General features: G+C 51.1%; 1 protein-coding gene across 4 annotated transcripts in view; it reads right to left on the bottom strand.

The window, feature by feature from the left end:
• Positions 1–2275: 2275 nt before the first annotated feature.
• The window catches only part of APLP2 (amyloid beta precursor like protein 2), an 82213-nt gene continuing 59981 nt past the window's right edge, over positions 2276–24507 (bottom strand). Inside the window, exons 7-18 of one of the 4 annotated variants that reach the window (XM_072822715.1) lie at positions 23408–23575; positions 20389–20519; positions 19325–19399; positions 17745–17903; positions 16735–16863; positions 12521–12620; positions 10894–11046; positions 9332–9367; positions 6346–6431; positions 5568–5642; positions 5046–5201; positions 2276–3764 (exon numbers count right to left, since the gene is read on the bottom strand). In XM_072822715.1, coding sequence (XP_072678816.1) covers positions 3663–3764; positions 5046–5201; positions 5568–5642; positions 6346–6431; positions 9332–9367; positions 10894–11046; positions 12521–12620; positions 16735–16863; positions 17745–17903; positions 19325–19399; positions 20389–20519; positions 23408–23575 — 1370 coding nt within the window. In that variant the 3' untranslated portion in view covers positions 2276–3662. The remainder of the gene's footprint in view (positions 3765–5045; positions 5202–5567; positions 5643–6345; positions 6432–9331; positions 9368–10893; positions 11047–12520; positions 12621–16734; positions 16864–17744; positions 17904–19324; positions 19400–20388; positions 20520–23407; positions 23576–24507) is intronic. The other 3 variants (XM_072822718.1, XM_072822719.1, XM_072822720.1) reach the window with 3 other exon arrangements.

Genomic DNA, 24507 nt, shown 5'->3' with positions numbered 1-24507 from the left:
GTATCTGCAGATCCCTATCAGTCCGGACGAGGGAGGTACGCGAGCCTCGTTGCCAGCACATTCGAGTCTAACCCCAGCTGCCCCGGTACTGACCCTGTTTCGGTAACGGATGTGAAAATGCAATTTCCCCAGCCCCAAACTCCCCCCGGGGCCCACCATCGACAGGAGTGCTGGGAATGGATAGAAGTCCTAATGGTTGACCAGTTGGATGGGTCCTGGTGGACTGGCCCCAGCCTGCGGGTTGTCCCCAGGGCCGACGTACAGCGAACACGGGGACTACTGGGCGCGGAGCTTGGATCTCCGCTCCATCCCTTACCAGTGGAAAGACCTCAGCTTTCTCTAAGATAAGAATACCCACGCTATAAAGGTTAAGACAATTAAAGGAGGCACTGCATGTAGCTAGCAGCTAGCAGATGGCAGGCACTAAAATAAATGAAGCTGGTCTGTTAGATTTGGAATCAGATAAGGAATGCTCCATCTACACGTTCCAGCTGATACTGCAGAAGGTCAAGTGACAACACTTTTGAGATCACTCTGGCAGAAACTGGCTTTGAAAATTAAAAGTTTCTTTTTTTTTTTTTTTCAGGACTTTCCTGGCAGTAATCTGAGAGGCCACAGAGGAGGAAGAGGCAGATAGGGGAAGTGCTGATGGTTACAAAGAACCGGCCTGTTCTACTGGTTCGTCCCACGGTGCTTCCTGGCCCTAGGTTCCTCAGATGCACATTCATTATATTCTAGAACTCTAAGCCAAGTACAGGCGTCATAGAGGTACACACGGATGTTTGCAGACCTGCACGCAAGGTTAGCTTGACTGCACCATGTATGTAAGCTGGCGCTCCACTCCACCGGGGTGAGGACTCTAGGGTTGGCCCGAGTTTACTCTTACACACGTAGCCAGACACTAACAACACTAAATCACTAGTGAAAACCACCCCAGGCACAAAGTGCTAGAAGCTGAGGTCAGGTAAACAAACCTCCTTCAATGAGAAAACAGCACCTCCTGGTGGCAGGTCATTAAAGAAACACATCAAGGCTGGAAATACTTCCCTGGAAATCCGGCCAAAGCTGTGCTCACGGCTTCCAGGATCAAAAATAAAAGTCTCATATAAATATCGGTAGCCTGGATCATCTGGGTGGCTCAGCGGTTGAGCATCTGCCATGGGCTCAGGTCGTGATCCTGGGGTCCTGGGATCGAGTCCTGCATTGGGCCCTCCGCAGGGAGCCTGCTTCTCTCTCTGCCTCTCATGAATAAATAAACTTTAAAAATCTTTTAAACAAGTATCAGTAGCCCAAATTCAAGTTTGCGGAGTTTTACAAAACTCTCGACTGTCTGTCCCTCTTATTTCTTTAACCATGATTAAATAAAAAAAAAAAAAAAAACCATGATTAAATAAATGATTGCTACATCATTTACAGGAAATCAACAGCCAAAAGGACATGTAACTTAAAGAACGTTTAAAAATCTCATGTATAAACTCAGATTTGCCATCATGAAAGGGGATGTTAAAAGGAATAGTAAAAAAAAAAAAAAAAAAAAAAAAGGAATAGTCAAGGGGACGCCTGGGTGGCTCAGTTGGTTAAGCATCTGCGTTCAGCTCAGGTCATGATCCCGGGGTCCTGGGATCGAGCCCCTGCATTGGGCTCCCTGCTTGGTGGGGAGTCTGCTTCTCCTACTCCCTCTGTTAAATAAATGAATAAAATCTAAAAAAAAAAAGTAAAATAAGATCTTCTGAAATTTCAAACTTACAAAATTCACAAAAATGGCTGCAAGATAAAGGCAAAGCAGTCACTCAGATTATAAAACCCAAACAACATATCAAAGAAATTTAAACAAATTTTAAGGACAAAGAAGCAATCTGGGAAGTCTGAGGTTTAACCAAATTAGCATTTTAGAAAACATAAAATATGGTGGAGGAAGTCATTAAAGGACACAATGAAATTTCCCTTAGACAAATATTGCCCTTAGACAAAGAATAGATACTGGCATTTTAAGTCATCTCGACAGTCAGCTCGGGGCTCGAACTCACAACCCCAGATCAAGAGTCACATGCTCCAGTGGCTGAGCCGGCCGGCCGGGTATCCTTCCCTTAGTTCTTCCCATGAAAAAATGGAATTCAAGTCCAAGAGCCCAACTTGCTTGAGTGGTTGGATTCCTGCCCCTGAAGGGTGCAGCTGGTGGCCCTGGAGGGAAGGGCGGGCCCCGGAGCGCGGAAGGCAGGACAGTGAAATCCATCCCTGCAGATTAACACCAGGCCAATGACACAAGGAGTCTTGGTGGAAGTTAAAGTATTTATTGATGTGTTTAAACTGTACATTCTCCACAGATCAGATTAAGGAGTTTGTAGGTGAAGTTTATCTGTGCATAGTGGGAAGACACATGGATAAGGTGAAGGGGAGGAAGAAGAAGAAAAAAAAAAAGTTACAGGGAAATAGGAAAAAATACACCACAGGTTACCAGAACCTTCAGACTAAAATAAAATAAAATAAAAATAAAAGAAAGAAAAAGAATGAAAGGAAAAAAGAACAGAAGAAAAAGAAAAAAAAACCCAAACAAACCGTGAGCATCCTCAACTATACAAGCATCACAAAGACTCGGGGGAAGGAAACAATCTCCAAAGCTTTCCACGGTGTCTACAGAGCATTTCGTGTACAACGTGGAGGGTCCTCCTCGCGCACACAAGCCAGCCCCCCCGCTGGCCTCCTGCCGTCCTCCCTGAACAGCTGGGGGGCTGGTGCTGGGAGGGGGCCGCAGAGGGGTCAGGGTCCGACGGGGAGGGCCGAGGGCCAGTGCCTTCGGGGGGCAAAGTGTCCAAAGAGGGGAAGACAGCACGTCCGGACATCACTTGGAGGGCGGTGAGCAGGAACAGGCTACGGCAGGTCAATGGCAGACAGCGGGAGAGCGTCACACATAGACTAGAGGCTAACTTCTGTGGAAGAGCTGGATTTAGAAGGAAAGCAGTGCGGGTGCCCTCAGCGGTCTACCTCGGGCTCGCCAAAGGACGCCGGACTCACGCCTGTGACCTCCGTGCTGACACCAGGGTACCCAGTGCTGGGAACGCGACTTCTGAGAGAACTTTGCGAGGGTCTCATGATGAGCTTGAACAGCCGTCGATTACGGTTCCCTATCACACTTGGTTTCTGGGCAACTTCCCCAGAGCTAGCTCATTTAACAAGGGAATAATGCCTTAACTGCTGCTGCTGCTGCTTTTTTTTTTTTTTTTCCCTAAGAAAAACCAGGACAGTGAATGAGCCTTAAAGAGTGATTTATACAATGCGGCTGGAGCGGCCTGCGTATACAGTCTATCACCGAAAACCAACATTTCCATTTAGAGAGCATATGTGAGACAATACAATAGAAGTGGGATTTCTGATTAATTTAAAAAAAGAAACTACATCAGTCAAATATCTGCAATAGATCATTTTTTTTCATTTAAGGTTTATATATCATATATTGTTATATTAACATTTTTCACCCATTTAAAAGAATGGAAATTGTGATTCTACAGTAGTACTTTATAGTCTTAATGATCCAGGAGGTCTGAACGGAAGGTGAAATCCTCTGGAAGCAACTGCTGGTCAGTAGTTGATCCCAAACACCGGACCTCTCCTGGCCCACCTGCACCACCCCACGCCAACCGGTGGTGCTGCGTGCTTTCTCCTGCTTAAATCTGCATCTGCTCCAGGTATTTGTACGTGGGGTTTTCATAACCATGGTTCTGCATCTTGTTCAGGTGACGCTCTTCTGGGGTGAGCATTGGGTCAACCTGGAGGGACGAGGATGGGAGATCACTGCACTGGACCGAAAGAGAATCGCAAAGCAGGCCGCCTGGGTGGCTCAGTCAGTCGGGCATCTGTGCTCCCCTTGGATCATGGTCCCCGGGTCCTGGGATCAGCCTCGAGGCGGGCTCCCCGCTCAGCAGGGAGTCCACTTCTCCCTCTGCCCCTCCCCCCCCCATGCTCACTCACTCTCTCTAATAAATAAAATGTTTAAAAAACAAGAATTGCCCCGGAGACCAGAAGACTGGGCCGCTTGCTGCACAATCTCCTGGGAATGAAAATCATCCCAGTGTCCGATTGCTGCTGGGCAGACCAACAAGAGCTGGTGGTGAGGACAGAGGAGGAGGAGAAAGAAAAGAAGGGGGTCACAGAGGCTTCTGAAAACTGGAGTCCTAAAAGCTGAGTCCGAGCTCAAGAAAAGAACGAACTGAATTTCCTCGCACCACAGCAGAACCCGGTCTCAGTTCTGCTACTCGCTATTCGGGACGGCCCAGGCGAGCCATCCCTGTGAAATCAGAAATGGGACCGGACCATCTGTGGGGTCTTTCCCAGCTCAGGAATTCTACTACGAGGCCAGTGCGCCATGGGAGGTGAAACCATGTCACTAAGACACACATCCGAAGCACCTCACGTTCCTTATTGTTTTTGTTTTCTGGAACCGAGAACCTCTGGATGTTCCCATCACCCACCTCAAAATGAGTCGTAAGCAGTTCTAATTATGAATCGGCGGAAGACGGAACAGAAACAGTCTGCTCTGGGCTCTAAGTTTCCTGTTGCTTTTTCCCCCCATTAAAAAAAGACTATTACTTCTATTTCATACTTTTAACATGTAGTTCACTCATGATTGCCATTGTCACCTGATCTGTCACATACCCGGTTTGCTCCTCAAAAGAAGAAAGAAAAAAAAAAAAAAAAAAGATCAACAACAAAAACCAAAAGAAAGAAGGGTAATCGACAGTCCTCATTCTCAACTACCTAAACATACCGGAAAGAAGAGAACACTAAAGAAATCATCTGAGAAAAGCTTTCACCCTCTGCGGCAGAAGACGCTCTTGCGGTTTTCTCAGGTTCACAGCCAGAGCCCAAACTAACTAACGTTAAGATGTGAGAGGGCCAACTTAGTTCAGTGGGGACGGGCTTCCAAAACACGACCTAAGGACGCGGTGGGGAATTTACCTGGAGCACGGCACCCACGCGCGGAGGCGTCGGAATTCCATGAACCGCCCCGACAGCACCGGGCAAACCGTCACCAGCTCGGGGCCACTCACCTCCACGATCCCGTGGCTGATGGTGCCGTACTGTCTCTTCCTCAGCATCACCAGGCTGATGACTATGACCGTGGCGATGGCCACGGCGATGACCAACAGCCCGATGAGCGCGCTGCTGCTGAGACTGAAGTCCTCCCGCAGCGGCCCCACGGATTCCTAGAGTAACAAAGCACGAGTGGGACAAGGTCTTGGTGACCCTGCACGCGAGACCCAGCGAGCAGGGGGCGGACATGCGTGCTCCACGAGGGCCACGCTTCCGGAGTCGTGACTCTGAAACCCGAGGGACCTCTAGGAGCCCGCTTCCCGGTTAACCAGCCCCATTGGGAGAACTCCCACTCTTCCAGTCTCCATGGAGATTCTAGGTTCAGCTCTCTTATCCAAAAGTACAGAAAAATGGGGATGGGGCCCCCGATCACTTGGGACACCTGGCATCTCTCCGTTTCCCACATGAAACGAAGAGGGAGAGAAGGAGCCAAGAGCCACGAGAAACCTGGCAGTTAGGTTTTGGAGCTGAGCACGTACCGGCTCTGCCTCCAGGCCGCCGACCCTCTCGGCATTGAAGATCATTTCCTTAACATCCAGAGTCTCGTCGATGACCTGAAACAGCATGAAAATATCAGCAGCTGGGTGGAAGGGGAGACATTTAGTACAAGTGGAACCGCTTCTTTTCTACTCCATTCACTACCTGGTACCCGAGGACACCCACGACCCAAGCCGTTCCATCCCATTCCTCTACATCGAGTCACCAAACCCCCAGAGGGGGAGGCTAGTGTGGACACAGGCCAGTGTGTCACGGCTGGCTCCCCGCGGCTTTCACCCGCATCCTCCCTGAGGTAACGGTCATGGGGAGACACTGCAGGACAGAGTGCCAAGGAGTCACTCAGGTGAGGATGACCCAGAAATACCAGTGACAGAAAATGCTAGAAGAATAATTAATAGTGGGGTATAAACCTAAGACGATAGAACCAACGTCAACTCTATTCCATTTTCAAGTTATTAAATCTCTGTACTCGCTTGGAAATGGCCTCTCATATTTTATTCATATCTGTAGTTGCAAATGTGTCTCCCCCGCTGTAGAGCAAGGGATGAGTTACTGCTGAGAATTAATTCTTTATTCCTTCTCACGCCCAGATGCTAAACAATACGACAAACTCGTGGGAGCAGTTGGAGCCCACCCATCTCCCAGCATACGGAGAGCGAACACATGGAGGTTCATCTGGAGAGCGTCTAAAACGGTGCCACTCACTCTAATGAGTCTCAAAATTCAGCGAGGGCAGGGCAGGAGGGAGAAGCGGCTCACCATGTTCTCATCCACTTTATTCTTGCTGTTGATCACTTTCTCCTCGGCACCGATCAGCCCTCCGTCCTGCTCTCCCGCTCCAGAGCCTGTGGAGAGAGGTCACGGCTGAGCGCTCCCCGGCCTGGCCCACGCCGCCCTCACAGCAAGCTCGGTCCTGGGGGCCGGGGAGCCCTCCTGGTCACCTCCCCGCCCCACAGCCCCGCCCGGCTACATGACGCGCGACTTCGTTCCCGTGCCAAGGATGCCCCGTGTGCTCTAGAAGGATGAAGGGTGCAGGCAGTTTGCAGAGGACCGATGGGTACAATGGACGAGGACAGGGTGCTCAACGGATGTCCAACTTGGAAAAATGGAATGCCAGCCTTCAGAAGACCATGTTTACTGTGAGACAAACACTAGTGGAGCCCAGAGGCTTTCCAGCACAGAAAGATATGTGACGCTGCCGCCGCGCCCCATCGCCCCACAAGCCGGCCCTTCGACAGCCTGGGCTCCCTCGGGACGGAGGACCCAGCACGGCGGCAGGGAATCTGCAGGTCTGCCTCGAGCATCGGGTTTTATCCCACAGGCGGTTCTTTCTGCCTGACACCCCCCCCCCCCCGACCTCCAACACGTCCCGCTTGTCCCCTGAGCCGCAGCCCCTCGTGGGAGACGCTCCCCGCCCTCAGCACTCCAGCGCCTGTTTCTCCTCACGCAGCTTCCTCTGTGTGTCCCCCTGGCCTGTAACCCTCTGAGGGCGTGGATCGCAGAGGTCACATCTTTGACGGTGACCAGAGAATGAACAGGAAGGAAGCATTCCACAGACAGGGAGAAGCTGAACGCGAGGTGGACGGTCCCGTCTACAAATGGAGCAGGACTCACCGCTCCTCTTGTCAAGGTGGGACATCGCCGGGGCCAACATCCCCTGTGCGCCGCGCCCCAAATGACAGTATCCAAAGATGTGACGTGGCGGAAGCCAGTGCTAGCCCGGGTGGAGAAGTGACGAGCCACCCTCATTTTTAGCTTCAAAAATCATGTGACGTCTAGCTATCCTATGAGTTTTTTAATAATAAGATATACGGTTCTGTACAAAGGTCTGGGTTTTGAACCTTCCATAAACAGATCAACCTGCCGGCCCGCTCGGCATTCTAAGGGGACCACCAACGTGTGAGGGAGGCTCCCACACGAGGATACGGCCCGCACTGCCGCCGCTGGGCTGGCCGGGCGCAGACGGTGACACTTGGGCCCGGCCCCAGCGGAGCCTTCCAGCTCGCAGCCACCCTCGCCCTTGACCAGGGCCAGGAGTCGCAGGCGCCGGGCGTGCAGCCCGACATAAGGCTGGTCTTTCCTAAGCTTTCACTGTAAAGAGGAATTTCACAACTTGATTCTAGGGTAAGTTAGATCAGGGCTGGCTCTGTAGCCTCTAAGTGCCATTGGAGCAGGGACGCTGTACCCCGACCATGTGAGCAAGAGGCACCTGGAGAGCTGCTGCCTCAGCAAGGATGCGGATGAGCAAGCCTAGGAAATCTCTAATCCTCCCATCCTTCTCCCTCTCCTCCTCCAGACTTTACAGGTCATAGGGCAGGATCCTATTTGAAAAATAACATGGCACTGAACCAACTAACGTAAAGTCCTACTAGTAGCCCCGGCTGCTCTGACGCGCCTTTGGTGGGAACAAGCCACATGTTTTCTTAAACGCTGACCAAAACCATTTGGCCTCAGAGAAGGCATAAACAAGTGACATCGGGAGAAGAAAATTTAACGCTTAAATTATTCCAACTAGTAACTGAAGCATGAGGGCGAAAGCCAGGTAAGCTTCTAGGAAACTCACCTCTACCCCTAAGAATCCGAGAGGGACTGATGAGAGGAAAGGGAACACCGGCATCGCCAGGAGGAGGCTTATCCAAGCAGAAGAAAATCAAGCATTTACCCCTAAGTGATTTTTAGATTCAAATTGCACTCCTCTGCATCAAATTCTGAGAGAACACCGCGAGGTCCGTCCCTGGTCCTCCGGAGCTGGCGGGGGGTGGTTGTGGGGGGGGCCTCATAAAACATACACTAAGCACTGAAACGTATGCACTTCTCACAGCGACCCCAGGACTGCAGACTAAGGAGCAAGCCAGAGAAATTCGCAGCATTTTACAGGACAGAAGCAGCAGGGCCTTTGAAGACAAAGGAGCTGGGGTTCAAATTCGAATTCCTCTGCTCCTCAAAGTCGTGACTCCGAGCAAATAATTCGGTCTGAGGCTTCTTGGACCACCCAATCTGTCAGAGCTGAAAACCAGGCCATCGGCGTGCCCGGTGCATCCGGTGAGACCAAGTACAAGAGGAGCTCAGCAAGGTTCTTGCAGGGTCCAGCCTGTTGTGGAGCTCGGACGCTCACGACCGCGGAGCGCGAGCTCACCTGTCGCAACCTGCGCCGTCCAGCAGCTTCTGAGGAGCCACAACTCAGGACAGGAGACAGGTGGCAACAGGCAGGTGGGCACCACAAAGGGCCAGGCACAGCTAAGAGGAACGGAAGGATGTAGCGGGAGGGAGCAGCGGATGGGAAATACAAAGAGGTAGAAGAAAGCGACTCTCCACCTGCCCCTAAAGTAAGCATTTTTTTTTTTTTAAGACTTTAAGTAAACTTTACACTCCCATGTGGGGTTCGAACTCCCAACCCCAACGCCTGACCTAAGCCAGCCAGGCGTCCCCGCGTAGGTTTAGATATATTAGTAACTCCAGCCAACCTAAGTTGCATATACATTTGAAAATCTACCCAGATGAAAATGTTTCATGAGAATATCTGGTTTTGGTTACTCTGTATTGTCCGGCCATGCAGAAGGAAGGTGTGGGGTGGCCACCTTATAACCCTGCACCCGGGGCTACTCTGGCTCCGCTCACAGCCACGTCTGAGGAAATGAGGTGGAAAAATCTCAGGTGATGGTATGACACAGAAAATGAAACTCCTGACACACGGGGGAAGTGAAGAGGAATGAGGTCTTAAAGGGAACATCTTTGACAGACCAACCTTTTTTCATTGGGTGGTACAACTCCCGCTGAGTGTCTAGCAGAAAGGAAAACAAACAAAAAATAGTACAAAAAAGGAGATTAAGAAAGAAAATGGCGTCTTTCAAAATTCCGATCTTAGAATTTCTCTATAACGTGAAGAGGTATTGTATCCTTCCTTAAAAACATGCCTGAAATATCCCATTAAACCAACCAGCAGTTAAGGTCCGCAGCATAGGGACTGGAAGGCAGGAGAGAAAGAAAAAGGTCTGCCTTGGGTCGTTTGGGGGGGGGGGAGGGGGGGGGAGGGTGGTTGGGGGAGATTTCCAAGCTCTTCAGAGCTGAACCCACAAAGTTATTTTTCTTTTTCTTTTTCTTTTTCCCCAAAGTTATTTTTCTTAGGGAAGAGCAAAAATATAGTCAGTATGGACTGTGGTTTTCTGACAAGGAGACAAGACTCCAGTTTGGATCTGTCCGAGGTGCCCTGACCCCAAATGAGGTACATCAGCGTGGCCGCCCTACAGGCCCGGGAAGTCCGGGATTTTTAAGTGCAGGGCTTAGGAACGAAGTGGTATCTCTTTATTTATCTGGCTCCCTTCTCAGATTCTGATTACTGCAGGGCCAGCCGTACAGAGCTGGTACTTCTGGGGTGTCCAGTTCAGAAGGCGTGTCAGGGTCTGAAGGCTATGCTGGATGTCCCCGTCACCCGCATTTGGCACCTTCCTCAGGCTTCTGTTCCACCAAGGCTGCATCTGATCAAGGGAGGTGACCATGCCCAGGATTGCAGGGGTTCAAATCCTTACTCTCCACCTGGGCAGAGACTCCACCTCTATCTGCCTACACCCAGGACCCATGAGGACACTCCAGGACCTAGCCAAGAGGGCTCCCTTTGAGGACTCAAGGAGAGCACCTGGGCTCCAGCTTAGCCAGAGCGGCATCCGATGAGGACTCTATCCACTACTCTCCCCATCACCGCCGTCAGCAGTAAGAGTAGCAAACTGCTGCTTCCACACCCTGGTCTCAGGGCACCGGGCTCGGCAGTTTATTTCTGGTGCAGACCCACGGCTTTTAAAGATCCTTTTAGACACCGAGAACCAGCAGCGGAACAGAAGCAAGCATGCCAGAGAGGGAGTCAGAGGGACACGGCCTCTGGTCACCCCCCAACCCCACCCCCCGTACCAGAGGTGTCACCTTGAGCATGTCAGGCCACCTCCATGGCCTCTCCACTGCCTGCCCCCCCCCACCCCGTGTTATGAAAAGCTAATGACCTCATATAACATGACAGTGCTATTTAAGGGACTTCCACGTGCAAGGCGTCACACACCCTGGAGGCAGCTGACAGGACCAGGAAAAAGAGAGGGTTTCACACAAACCACCCACAGAGGGGGGGAAGGTTACTCACCTCACGGGGATACTGAGCCCAGCAACATGCGGGCGCCCAGCATGGTGCCTGCAGTCGGGGCTCAGCGGATCTGGCTGTCAGCAGGGGCACCGCCTCCCTGGCACACCCAAGTTCAAACATCCACCTGCCGCGTCCTAACCCCCACCCCCCAGCCAGGTAGGCACACTGTCGATCATACGCACCTTCGTTCTCAGGTAAGGATGGGAAGGGATGGAAAGGGTGGAACGGCGGGATCTCATCACTCTCTTCGGAGCTCACCCGGACGTCCACGGGGGTCTCGGAGATGGAGGCGGTGAACTGGTCCATGTCTGCGCGCTGCTCCTGAAGTAGCTCGTCTGACAAAGACAGACACAGCAGGGCCCGGCTTTCAGAAGGCCACGGGTGCGATGGAGGCTGACGCGGGTCATCACAGAACGCGCGATCTGCTGCGGGGCCACCGCCAGCTGCCCTTGCCGTGGACAACCCCTCCTACCTACACCCCGACCGCACAGCACCGCAGACCCGCACGGGGGCCCATGTGGGCCCGCCTCTCTTCCTTAGGGACCCACTCCGGTTGGGTGGTTTCACCCCCGGCGCTGTCCTAAGCACCATCCACAGCCCGTGACCCCCAAACCTGTACCTCCTCCCTGCTGCCCTGACCTCTGGCTCCTCGAACGCCCTCCCCACCTCACACACCCTCTCCTTAAGCTCCAGCAACTTCGACTTCATCATGCACGAAGAGACTGCTCCCCTCAGTGCAGTGCAGCCCCACCGCCCACTCCGCGGCTGATGGAAGCCCTCACTGCCCGCACGCCCCGCTCACCCTTCCTCTGCAACATGCCCCAAAGCCCCCCACATCTCTCTTTCCTCCATTACCGTCAAACGCCCACTACCAGCATTTTTTACCCGATTTTTACAATTGCTTCCTGGCAGGTTTCTAATTTTAATAGCACACAGCAGCCAAGTAATTCTTTTTAAATTCACATCCTTTTTTAAAGCAAAGTACAGATCTAGTCACTCCCTAGTTTAAAACCCTCTATCGGTTTTCCATTATCCTAGGATAAAACCCAAACTCCTGGATTTTGCTAAAATCTCTGAACAAATTGGCCTCTGCCAACTTCTTTGGCCCCATTTCTCCGTGTGTTCTGGCCACACTGACTTAAAGCTCAGGCGTGTGCAGTCGTCATGCCCTCTAACAATGTCTTTCCCCTCGTGATCTTTGTGTGGGTGGCTCCTCCTCCTCATGTGGCTCTCGGGTTCCTGTGCCCAAGACAGCCTCCCTGCCCCCCCAGCCATGCTCCACCATCCACCAACTATTTTGTCCCCCACGTGGCACTCCGTCTTGTTTTCCTGTTTCCCCTGTATTAACATCATCTCCAGGATACACTGTCTCCTCGTGCACCATTTTACTCTGTGACAACATGGTGGACAGTGGACACGTAACTATTTGCCAAATACATGAAGATGAAGAGCACAAGAGGGAGGGGAAGTGAGAATGTGTATAAAACAGGTGCCTTGAAATGCACCAGCAATTAAGGGGGAAAGGGCAACAGGAAGTTCCCCCGGTCCCTTGCAATTTCACACCCTCGACTTTTTTTTCCCTTCCGGTAACAGAGTAAAGGTCAAGAAACTCAAAGCCCTGTGGCTCACAGCCCGCCCACCTGCCTTGACCTTGCCACATAAGCTCCAGCGCATTCCAGGCTTAAACCCCAGCGTGCTAATGCCCGGCTTCCTGGCCTGGCTGTCCCGGTTTCTCTAATCTTGCTCTGCTGCCACCCCAGAGCCTCGGCCAGAAGTCCCACTGGACCTCGATACAAACACAGCACCCACCAATTTCCCCCTGGATCTCTTGGGCTACGTAAGGTACTTTGTAGAGCAGTGAGAGGCTTTGGTTCCTTCTTTCTTCAATCACATGGAGATGCGTCATCACCTGGGGGAAGAGCATGGTGGAGAGGCCCTGTTACCAACAGAGCCGGGCCCGGAGGCGGCTTGCAGACACACGCTTCCACAAAGATCAGCTGCAAAAGTATATGCTCTGCAGAGCCCAGCAAAGCAGGTGGTCAGGGAAAATATATTAATCCCCACCCTACTTGCTGGCCCCTGCAGTACAATAGGCCGCCCTCATCCGTGAGGCATACGTTCAGAGACCTCCACCCGACACCTGGAACTGCAGGTAATACTGAGCCCCGCATATACGAGGTTTCTTTCCTGTGTGGACATACCTAAAATAAAGTTCAATTTAGAAACCAAGCAATTTTAACAATAAGTAATAATAAGAGACTAATAGTAAGTAATAACAAACAGGAACAATTATACTATAATGAAAGTTGCTTAACGTGGTGTCTCTCTCAATACCTTCTTGTGCTGTACTCACCCTTCTTGTGATGACGTGAGGAGATCACGTGAGGGGAATGACGTAGGCACTGAGACATGAGGTTAGGCTACTGAGCCCCTGACGATACCTCAGGGGAAGGGTCACTTGTTTCCAGGCCATAGGAAGCGAACCCTCAGGTAAGGAGTGTGCCCAGACTGTGTGATACCCCTTGGTGATCTGAGCACTTATCCAGAGACCACTCCAAGTTAAAAGAAACTTTAAAAACTTTCACCAGGCAGTTACTTTTTTTTTTTTTTTTTAAAGATTTCATTTATTTATTCATGAGAGGCAGAGAGAGAGAGAGGCAGAGACACAGGCAGAGGGAGAAGCAGGCTCCACGCAGGAAGACCGACGTGGGACTCGATCCCGGGACTCCAGGATCACGCTCTGGGCTGAAGGCAGACGCCCAACTGCTGAGCCACCAAGGCATCCCTGATTTTGATTTTTATATAAGGCACTTCCTAATTTACTTGTTGGGTGTAAAAGAGTAATTCATACTATGGCAGATACTCGGTAAGGTTCTGCTGAGTGAAAGATGGAAACAGTCCATTTTTACCACTGGTCAGATTAGATGGGGTAAAATAAGAATGAAATCACTGGCTAAAAAGTGGATTTGCAGGGAGAAGGGGCCATTCATGGATTTGCTTAGTGAAGTAATTGCTTGAAATGATTATCATGGTAAATAATAGAGCTGGTTTATTCATATTTAACTGAATTACTTTTTCCTTCAAAAATTTACACTGAGATAGAAGTGAACCTGATTTTAGGGGGGTGATAAAGGAACTTACCTACCACCTGTCTTACACAGTTTACTACCTTTTCTGAATGAAACAGTTCCAGGTTGTTGGTATTTTTTAAAAAGGGGGAAAAAAAAGCCATCACAACTGGTCATTTACTTTTAAAGCTTTTTTGGGGTAGAAACGAAAGGTGATGGGATCCCTGGGTGGCTCAGCGGTTTAACACCTGCCTTTGGCCCAGGGCATGATCTTGGAGACCTGGGATCAAGTCCCATATCAGGCTCCCAGCATGGAGCCTGGTTCTCCCTCTGTGTCTCTGCCTCTCTCTCTCTGTGTGTCTTTCATGAATGAATGAATAAATAAAATCTTTTAAAAAAAACAAACATTGCATCAATGTAAAATTCAAGAAAGAAAGAAAGAAAGAAAGAAAGAAAGAAAGAAAGAAAGAAAGAAAGAAAGAAAGAAAGAAAGAAAGAAAGAAAAAAGAAGGAAAGGGAAAGGGAAGAAAAGAAAGAGAAGAGAAGAGAAGAGAAAGAAAAAAAGAAAAGAAAAGAAAAAAAGAAAGAAAAGAAAAGAAAAGAAAAGAAAAGAAAAGAAAAGAAAAGAAAAGAAAAGAAAAGAAAAGAAAAGGTGATGTGGGCTAACATAACACCCTCCCCAAGGCCACAATCAGCCTGTTGCTGTAGCTCAACGACAGCTACTTCAGGACCTGCAGTTACCAGGTTCATCCTAAAGAGGGTGCTTTAAGTCCAGGGATTAATTACGTGGGCTTGAAGCCATTAGCATGGTCAAAATGGAAAAAAAAAAATTAAATGGAAAAATGCTTTTATTGTAGATTGATGTCTCTCTGACCTTTAAAAGCAGGGATGAAAGCAATTTAATTTTATATTTGCCATTCTTTCAATCAAGTAAATTGATGGGAAAGCACAAGACTAAGTGCCTTAGATAGAAAATGCAAATGGAGAGAGACTGAAAAGGCACCACCGGCAGTCTTCGTGAGTGTTGATGTTGTTATACTTCAGATGAATTAAGGAGCCATTTGATTGAGGACGGTTCATATGCCCCCAGGAGAAACAAGAACCACAGGGTGGGATACTGGACGTAGCATCTTCACGGCGAGCCCCTGGGCTGCAGCACGAGGGGTCAGGGCACCATACCACTCACCCCAGACCCAACACACACGCTCTAATAGGCTGAGCATATTCAGCATTCTCTAAAGTGTAGATAATACAACAAGGGAACATGCAAAAGTTCATGTAATTCAGCAGCCAAGAATCACTAGAATTAAGGGCTTAGAGCACAGAGCAAATATCACAGAGGAGAGCTGGGTGTTTCCCCGAGATCTGCTAAGAAGGGAGAGAGTTCCACTTCCCGTGCCATCTGGTGTGGCGCTGTGATCTTGCTGGCAGACGACTCATTCCCTAGCTGTTAATTTAATACACTGATCGAGGGCTCTCCTTTCCTTCTGTTCTCAGACCATATAAAAATGGCTCTTCTTCTGTAAAGTATTATATGATAATCTAGTTTTTCCACAAAAAAATCTAAAAAAATGTCATGTTTTTGGGTTTTGTTTTCAAAAAACCAAGTAGACCTGAAAAATCTACCCCCTGTCAAGATGGATGCATTGTTCCATCTACACTTCCTGGAAGCTCCTCTAGGATTTGGCCTTTTGCCTTCTCTTCTACTCCAACCAGCTTAAAGCAAAGCCCTGAGCTGCAGGCCCATACCAGGTGCCTCCTGGGGTCCCCAGAGCCATCCCTGTCCATATTCTCCCATTCTTCTCATTCCCCTGATTACCCAGCATCTGACTGTTGAAGCCGACTTTGCATGTTTAAGGATAGTTATTCTTCATCTTTACAGCTACTATAATTAATACTATGCTGATGGTGAGTTGCTCCAGGGTTCAACTTTGCAAGGTCAGATGTGAGTGCAGAGTCTGGCATGTGGACAGTAGGCACACAAACTCCTGAACCAAGGGAGTAGCCCACCTACCTCAGTTGCCAGACTCCCAGGACTTTGGGCAGATGGCCTCACAATCCTAATAACACACACAGCATGAGGCTGGGAGGGGGAGTTGCTGGGGAGGTGGGCAAGTGTGCACACGGGTGAGCGCATCCCATGGACACTGGGCAAGCTGCAAAACACTCACCTAAGAATGTAAAGCCCAGCCGGGCACAAGGATGAAAGCTGTGCTTTTTAAAGCTTTGAAGTTCACCAAGTAGTAAGAAACTACCTTTCTTCGTAAAGTACCATATTTAAATTAAATTATGGGAGGAAATTAAGTCAGATCTGTTATGTCATTACAAGGCCCAATAGGCTAAGCTACTAGACTTGCTGGTTTACAAGGAAGCCAACAGTCTTGCAGGCAGGCTTCTTTTCTACGAATACAAGAGAGTAAAACACGACTTAACACACAGACAATACTGAAATGCGAAAGAGGGTCCAGAAACAGACCTCTCCGGACGACTATAAAGGAAAGCTGGATCCCACACGGAACAAAACCCAAGAACGTACCAGTGTGTGTCCCAACTAAAACTAATGTACAAAACAAAAAAGACCAATTTTTAAGAACTGCTTGGTATAGTTGCCTAGAAAAAGACTTCAAATATTAATTCTGGCAGTACCCCAAATCAGAAGTAAACAGATATAAAAAAAGATTGAGAAATTGCCTTATCTCTTCAATTCAATTGTGCATTCTTAAGCTTCCAGAAAGGCTTTAAGTAGAAATGACTTAATAGAAGAAAATATGGAAAACATATTTTTAAAACTAGGATCTCTGCAAAATCAACTCTTGTAACCTAATAATGTCTTTGGAAATAAACCATTTATCATTTTCTAAGCACAACTATCAGGGCTGCCCGACCACTGGACAAAGCTAGAGTGCCCCCGCTAGAGACCTTCTCCCGCCGCGATTTCTACTTTGTCTGGTGTACCTGGGATTTCATTTGGGCTGCCTTTTCTGGGTCAACAGCCAACACATGCTGGTAATGACGGATGGTATGCAGGCGATCTTTGTTCTCAGCGCGGACGTAACGCCGCAAGGCCTGGAGAATGCGATGAGGCTGCAAGAGAGAACAGTAGTTTTAAGATCCAGAGACCACAGAATGAAAACAGGCAGGAAAGCAAAGCTGCAAAACACTCACCTAGGAATGTAAAGCCCAGCCGGGCACAAGGATAAAAGCTGTGCTTTTTAAAGCTTTTAAGTTCACCAAGTAGTAAGAAACTACCTTTCTACGTAAAAACTACGTGCCAAAAACTACATACAGTTCCAAGCTTATGTTGGCTCCTTAACCAGCAGTATCTTCCAGAGTCTGTAGCCCACTCTCCTACTCAATCTGTCCTCTCTCCTGAGCTCAGTGCCTGACACCTTGATTACAAGGCAGGCAATCTCTGCGTCATCCAGGAAAGCCTTTACTTGCTCACTTAAGAATAACACCAATATCCTACTTTCCAGTACTCTGCATTCCCCCAAAGTAAAGTAGGTTAGAGTTAAGGGATAAACAAGTGTGAGACCACGCTTCCACACAGGGCTTCGACGTAAATTCCTTTACCTCTTTTTTCCTAATCTTATTTAGAACAGAGCAAGTTCAAAAGCTTTGAAAGGCATGTTTTTTTATTCTCTAAAAGTAAAGCTACTATAAAAAAAATTCAGTAATTGAGTAACTACCAACCAGTAGTACCCTGAGGTTATGCTTTTCCAGTGTAAGACACTTCCATCTCCAGGTGGCACATGCAAGCAGCAGGTGTAAGGCCAAGGTGACATAATAGTTTCCTCCCCATTCTTCTTCCTTTCTCTCCTTCAGCCTCACCAGAATTTGTCTTAAAAGTGTCATGTGTTTGCTGACCTGCGTGTCATCACGCGTAGGCTCGACTCATGCCCTACGTTACAGCAGGAACACTGAGGCTAGCATTCATCAGAGACGGGGCTCCACACACCACTCACCCGCGGGGGGTCGGACTGCAAGGCGGCCAGATAATTCTCCAGAGCCATTCGGCGGCGGTCATTCAGCATAGCTTCCACTCGAGCCAGGTGGGTCTCCACCAGCTGCTGCTTCTCGCTGGCTGCCTCCTTCTCTAAGGCTTTAACCATAGCTTGGAAGTGCTAAACCAAGAAAGCAGGAACAGACACGTAAGTCATGGCACCTAGAAGACGTCTAAGCCAACAGCCAGAGCCCCCGATGCTGCCTCTCCTTGCCCAGAGCCTGTGCCAGTCGATAACAGAGTCAGAGAGGGGAGCAAGGGTGAGATCCAAGTATACTTTATCTGATTGCTGTCAGAAAAACGACTTCCTTATCTAATGAGCGTGTGTTAAATTAGAGTGTCAGGGTGCACCTTGGCACTGCTGGCACGGAAATCACCAGCGCCAAGAGCCCAATTGTGGGCTTCCTCAACGTGCCCTGCGAGGGAAGCGATGCTGTCCTTTCCACACCACAGCAGAGGCACCCACTTCCAAATCCCGAGACACAGACCAACAGGAGCCATATCTTGAAACATATCCCAGTAATGGGGTGGGTTATGCAGAGTCATCCACACTGAAGTTCCGAAGGCCAAGTATCTGGCCCGCTGGAAGGGTAAAGTTGAAGGCCCTGAAACTACCTCTCCCTGCACAGGATGCACCGGCCGCATAGAAATTAACATTCAGATTTCCTAGGTGACTGACACAAAAGGAAAGGTGCTCCAATTAAGTGTTAACATCACAAGAAGACAGAGTTCAGTGAATCATAAACACGAACTGATTTAAAATGCAATCAGGTTTATGAAACCTAAATTGCTCTCCCTGGGACTACCACACTCTCATCTATTCAACGGGGACCCAGCTGCTGCTGGGACTCTAATGTTACAGGCTTGCAAAGTTACAGATGAACGGGGATCAGAGGGTCTTATTGTCTGCCTTTTGACTTTTGAAGACGTCCGCAAAAAAAAGAATTCAGGGGATGCCTGGGTGGCTCGGCCGACTCAGTGTCAGACTCTTGGTTTTGGCTCAGGCCATGATCTCATGGGTCTTGAGATCAAGCCCCATGCCCCCCTCGGGCTCTGCGCTAAGGGGGAGTCTGCTTGAAGACTGTCTCCCTCTGCCCCCTCCCCGCACTCACATGAGATACCCACGCGCTCGCACACTCTCTCAAATAAATAAATAAAATTTTTTATATATAAATAAAAGGAGGGGAGGGAACTCAGTACTGCTGAAAACTGAGTCACAGCCCCAGAATGAAGATGACTGAGGACTTTTGTCAGGAGAGCACAACTGACAGACACAGCCAGCTAAGGTTGCTTCCTGGCACGAGTTAGGTGCGCTCTGGTCGGTCTGCTTTCCTTCTACTGTGGGTGATCGACTCTAGAGAATGCCAGTTTGCAGATGAGAAGGGTTAAAAAAAAAAAAAAAAAAAAAAGGCCAGTCAAAACTTCCCTGTAACATAAGCTCTCAACTGAAAGAAGGTGTCTAACTTTAATTTCCTGGGAGTTTGGCTTTGGCTGGGTTTCGGAGGGCCAGGCTGGAGGCTATCTCTGGAGAACGCATCTCACCTGAATGAGAGTCTGCCTCTCTGCTTTCGGGAGGTTCTTGGCCTGAAGCTCAGCCTCTTCCCACTCCTTCTTTACCTGGAACAAAGGTCAAGGTCAGTATCACCAGAGAATCCTCTATGAAACAATCCCCGCCCCCCCCCCGTTTCCTAATAATAGCACCAGGCCCTGGAATCTAACATGAAAAACTGCAAATGGAAATCGCCATCATATGACCCCTCACGAGCTCAGCGCTCGTTAAGCTGGTTCACAGAATTACTGCTCACAAGGTCCTGGACCACTACCATCCCTAACAGAGCCTCAATGCCATGACCTCCTGGTTTTATAACCTCAGGCAAGTTATTCAGAAGTCTTTGTGCCTTAGTCTCCTTGCACTAATAAAACGCGGGGTGGAGGCGGGTTTCATACCTACTTCTCAGAACTGTTGTGGATAAAACAGATTTAACACACATTTCCAAAAGTGTAATCCCGGGACCGGTGACAAGTGAGGTTTTAGGTGGGATTCAGACCTAAAACTCTTTTCAATTTTCTTTCAATCTTTCTGAGTAACTCCAGGAGGAAGCTGCACTAGGATGCTCATGCTGCTCCGACACTTATGACTCTTCTGAGAAAGCAGCGGAGACTGAGAACCTTCCGCAGGCAACAGAATCTCGCTAGAATAGGTTAATATAGGTTTGCTCCTATCTAATACGTTTTTAGTTACCTGTCCTAATGGCAAACGATACCAGCTTTCTATCTACAACAGTGATATAAAGTTTCCCTCCTTAAAATACAAAAATATTTTAAAAGCTAGTTAATAGCGAACAAAAACAAGGATGTAATGGTTACAGGAAGTGCTCTGAGTGCTCTGCAGAGTCTGAGCACTGAGAAGCACTCGGAGTAATTACATTATCATGAGGGAGTGGGAGGTGGGGAGGGGGTTAGGCTGGCCCAGAGGTGGCCCTGTTGAACTCTCACATGCAACACTGCCTGACGATCCAGGGGGACGGGGTCCCTTTTCTTCAACCATGGAAACCCTATTACTCGATGCCACACCTCAGGGGCGTAAGGGGAGCGCCGAGGTTTACCCTGTCCATTCGGTTGCGGTGCCGTATTTCCAGCTGCTCCTTTGCCTTCTGGAAGCGAGCGTGCTCGTTGTCATCTGCAGAGGTCTCAAAATACACATCGACATCATTGGTTGGCAGAGGAGTTGGGGGAACTGAAACGAAAGACAGAAGGGGTTCCCTCTGGGGGTCAGGCCCAACGTGGGAAGTGGGCTGCGCGCTCGGAAGAGGCTCGAACTCAGGCCTGCAGAATGCACCCGTCTGCCCAGCACCACGCTCTCAGTACAAGGTGCTCCTGTCTGCCGAGACCCCACGGCAGCCCCGCTTCCTGACGGGACACTGGACCTCCAGGCCCATCCAGGCCCGTCCACGCCCCCCGGCATCTTTGTACCAGCGAGGCACCTCCCTGGGACTTCAGGGGAAGAAAAAGGAACCTACCATACCTTCCCTCGGTTCCTCCAATCTTAAAACCTAAAAACTAAGGATTTCTGTCCCTGATCGCTTCTGGCCGGAGCCAAGGGCGGCCATCAGACCTGCGAAGGCACCTCCCCAGACGCTCCATTCTGAAAGGAACTGTGGTGCCCAACGGCCTCTGCATACAGGCTGCGTAGGGCCCGTCCAAGCTGCTCTAGCTATCTTTTTATAGTTTTCAACAAGACTGAAGAAGTCGTAGCCCCACCCCCAACACCAGGGAGAAGAGGGATCGACACCCAGCTGCGGAATCTGACAAGGACTCAGCACAGTGTGGAGATGCTTTGGGTGTTTGGATCCACGATGCTCCCTGGCCTCACCAGCCCATCACCCAGACACACCCCTCACTGCTAGTCGGCACCCGGGCTCACGGGCCCCAGCAGGTGAACACTGCGCAGTGGAGCTTAACCTCGTGGGCAGGTTTGAGATGACAAGCTTACCTCCTCAACCCCGTGGGAAATACCCAAGAAAAACTCTTACTGGCCCAGTTCACTCCCAATCTCCCAAGCCAGGGAGGACACTTGCTCGTACAACCTGCTGTGTCATGACGTCAGCGCTAAGAGAGGAAGTACCGAAACCTGGTGAGTGGCCTTCAACTCAGAAATAAAGTTACCTAATGCCACGTGGCGTAGCTGTAACACACCACCAAAACAGCCGTACGAGCGACATGCGCACCTACACGCCAGCCACTCCAAAGCTCTTCCATCAAAGCATATTTCACTTAGGTTCAAACCTACACGCTACAACGAAAACCCCGTCAGGAACGTTTGGCTCCTACGTATGCTTCCACAGGATCACCACGGCCAGTTTTCACATTAACTAGAGTCTACAGCTTCGCAAACCCCATTCCCCATGACACTCGCAAGTTGTCGGGAGGACGTCAAAGCACGGAAGCCGTCGGTGCCAATACGCACGTTGCCATCGTCTGCAGCTTAAAGGCTTATGTGCTGCAGACAGTCTTTGGTTCCTATCACTGGGCTGGATAAAGATCATACAAACCACAAGCTGCCTCCACCCCCGGGAACAAAAGGTAAAGGCAGAGTGGGCCTGGAGACCTGGTCCGGAAAACCCGAGGGGACGCACACCAGAACCACACCCCCTGGTCCGTGGGAAAACCGCCGGCTCCAGAAACCAGCACATCGTCCCTCCTCGGATCCCTGCAGGGAGGGGCACAAACCCCACCAGTGGCCAGTGATGCTTCTAGGCAGTCAAAGCCCTGGGGCCGGGGACCCACCAGGACATGAGCGCAGGGCTTCTCTGTGGCCCGTCTTCCTACCACAGGCATCAGAACGACAGCTGCGCACACCGCAGAACCGCGATGCCTCGAGAACCTAGGTCCCCGTACAGCACCGCCTGCGTGATCCTCCAGGAAGCAACCGCCTCTCCCTATTCTGGGAGCTCCTCCATGACCCCGCATTCCTCGGGCTTCACCTCCAGATTATGACTCCTCGCCCCTTGGTTTAAGCAACCTCGCAAAGCAGGAAACATCACAGTAGGCTCTGCCTCCAGCTTTCCTGAATAAAAAAGTTTCTGGGTAGCCCGGGTGGCTCAGCAGTTCAGCGCTGCCTTCGGCCCAGGGCCTGATCCTAGAGACCCGGGATCGAGTCCCACGTCAGGCTCCCTGCATGGAGCCTGCTTCTCCCTCTGCCTGTGTCTCTGCCTCTCTCTGTGTCTCTCATGAATAAATAAATAAAATCTTTAAAAAAATGAAAACATAAAAGTTTCTGCCACCAAAGTTCCCTAAGGACTCCTACTGTTTCCACACTTTCAATTACTTCCCCTAAGAACAGCTTCTCCACAGAGCAGCAGCTGGGGTGGTGGTGCTAAAAGCCTACTGTGTTCTGTTGGGATTCGAACATCTTGGGGGGGGGGGGTGGCGAGGGGGGCACACGAAGGTATGTAAGGGAACACCCGGCGGAAGCTACAGCCGAGGACTCCTGAGAGCAGCGACCAGGAGCGAGCAGGAGCTCGCTGCTCCGGCGAGATCCAGAAGCAGAGCCAGGGAATGAGCGCGGAGCCCAAGGACTAGCGCGACAGTGGGGAAAGCCGAGCCCTCCTGCCGCGGCCGCGGGAACCCCGCTCGGTGGAACCGCTGCACTTCCTCTGGGACCAAAGGACACGTGGACGAAAATTCCTTCACTTCCTAAAGCTCCGCGGTCCAGCGTTGCCAAAACACGGGAGCACCAGCTACCGCCCCGCAGCCGCCGGGCCGCTCCCTAGAGCAGTGCGTTCCCACCTGCGGACCCCGGAGGGGACGAGGACAGGGGGGACAAGGACAGGGCAGCTCGAAGACGAGACGGGGAGCGCAGCGTGTGCGCCCCGCAAGGACGGACAGCCGAGGGCGAGGCGGCCGCCGCGACCCCGCCGCCACCAGCCCCACGGGGAGCACGGGACACAGAGCCGGGCTGGCGACGGCCCACAGGAAAGCAAGGCCTAGATCTAGGAAGCACAGAGGGGAGACGACAGCAAACACCTGCGTCGGCAGGGAGCACCACACAGACGCGGCCACGGGGACGCCGGGAGACACGGCCGACAGGACAGCGCTGCCGCGCGGGCCGGCGCCGGGACTTACTCATCGTCTTACACACAGCCATACAATAGTCCTCAGACTCAAAATTGTTCCTGTTGCCTCCGCAGCCGCCATATATAAAGCGCACGCACTTCCCCTTGGAGAGGTCGAAGTACCACCGGGGCATCACGGCCCGGCAGGGCCCCGTCATCGCCTCCTGGGAGCAGACAGCTGTGTGGAAACGGTCAGAGCGTGAGCAGGACGGGCAGTGGCTTCGCGGGCCTCGCGAGGCTACGGGGGGGCGGGGGGGGGGGGGGACGCAGCCCCTCAGTGGAGGCCGACACAGCCCGGCTGCCGCCCGCCCGCCAACACGCGTGTCTCACACGCTGGCGTCTAGCCCGACGTCGAGTTCTGGGCCTCCCGATCCCTGTCTCGGAGGTGGGGGCAGGGGCCTGACGCGCCCACCAGCTGCTGCCAGGGGCCGAAGGAGCGCGGCGTGGGCGCGAGGGCTGTTTTAGTGGCCGCGACCCCAGGAAGTGCCACTCAGGCCCTGGCAAGCCTGCGTGTACATGTTTACTTTTTATGTTTTCTGAGGTGAATCGTAAAGTCTGGACTCGTCAAGTGTTTGGCCTCGTGGAGCCCGAAATCATTCTTCAGGTCTCCAACGCTTCGGAGACGCACCAGCAGGAGGCTGCCTGGCAGCGGGCCAGCGTGCTCACCACCGTCCTTCCCCTTCTTTGAGGAACTGGCAGAATGAAGAAGCGGCCGGCCCGGCTCCTTCGCCGGCGGTCATTCCGTGCCACCCGCCCGGGGCACAGACAGGGCGGCCTAGAGATGGGAGCACACCCAGGAAAAGAACCAAGCTAGTCTCTTCCGTTCTAGAAGGTCAGGGCTTGAGAAGCACTGAGGAGGGGGCTCCCCTCGGGGACAGAACCCCTCGGGCTGCACGTGGAAGCGTCCTGCCCACGCGCACACCACGCTCTCTCCCTGATGCTCTGGTCCGGTCCCTGTCCTCCAGTCAAGTCCTTACAATGCAAACGAGACTTTCTGATTCACTCTGGGTCCCTCCTGAGTGGGCCAGCTCGGGACCCCCAGCCTGGCCGCCAGCATGAATAGGGCACGACCAGCGTGCTGCAGGCCGCCCTCACGTCGGCGCCCAGGAG

The sequence above is a fragment of the Canis lupus genome, chromosome 3 (genome assembly GCF_048164855.1).
Source record: "Canis lupus baileyi chromosome 3, mCanLup2.hap1, whole genome shotgun sequence".
Classification (NCBI taxonomy): domain Eukaryota; kingdom Metazoa; phylum Chordata; class Mammalia; order Carnivora; family Canidae; genus Canis; species Canis lupus.
This window is presented reverse-complemented; position numbering and strand designations above follow the sequence as displayed.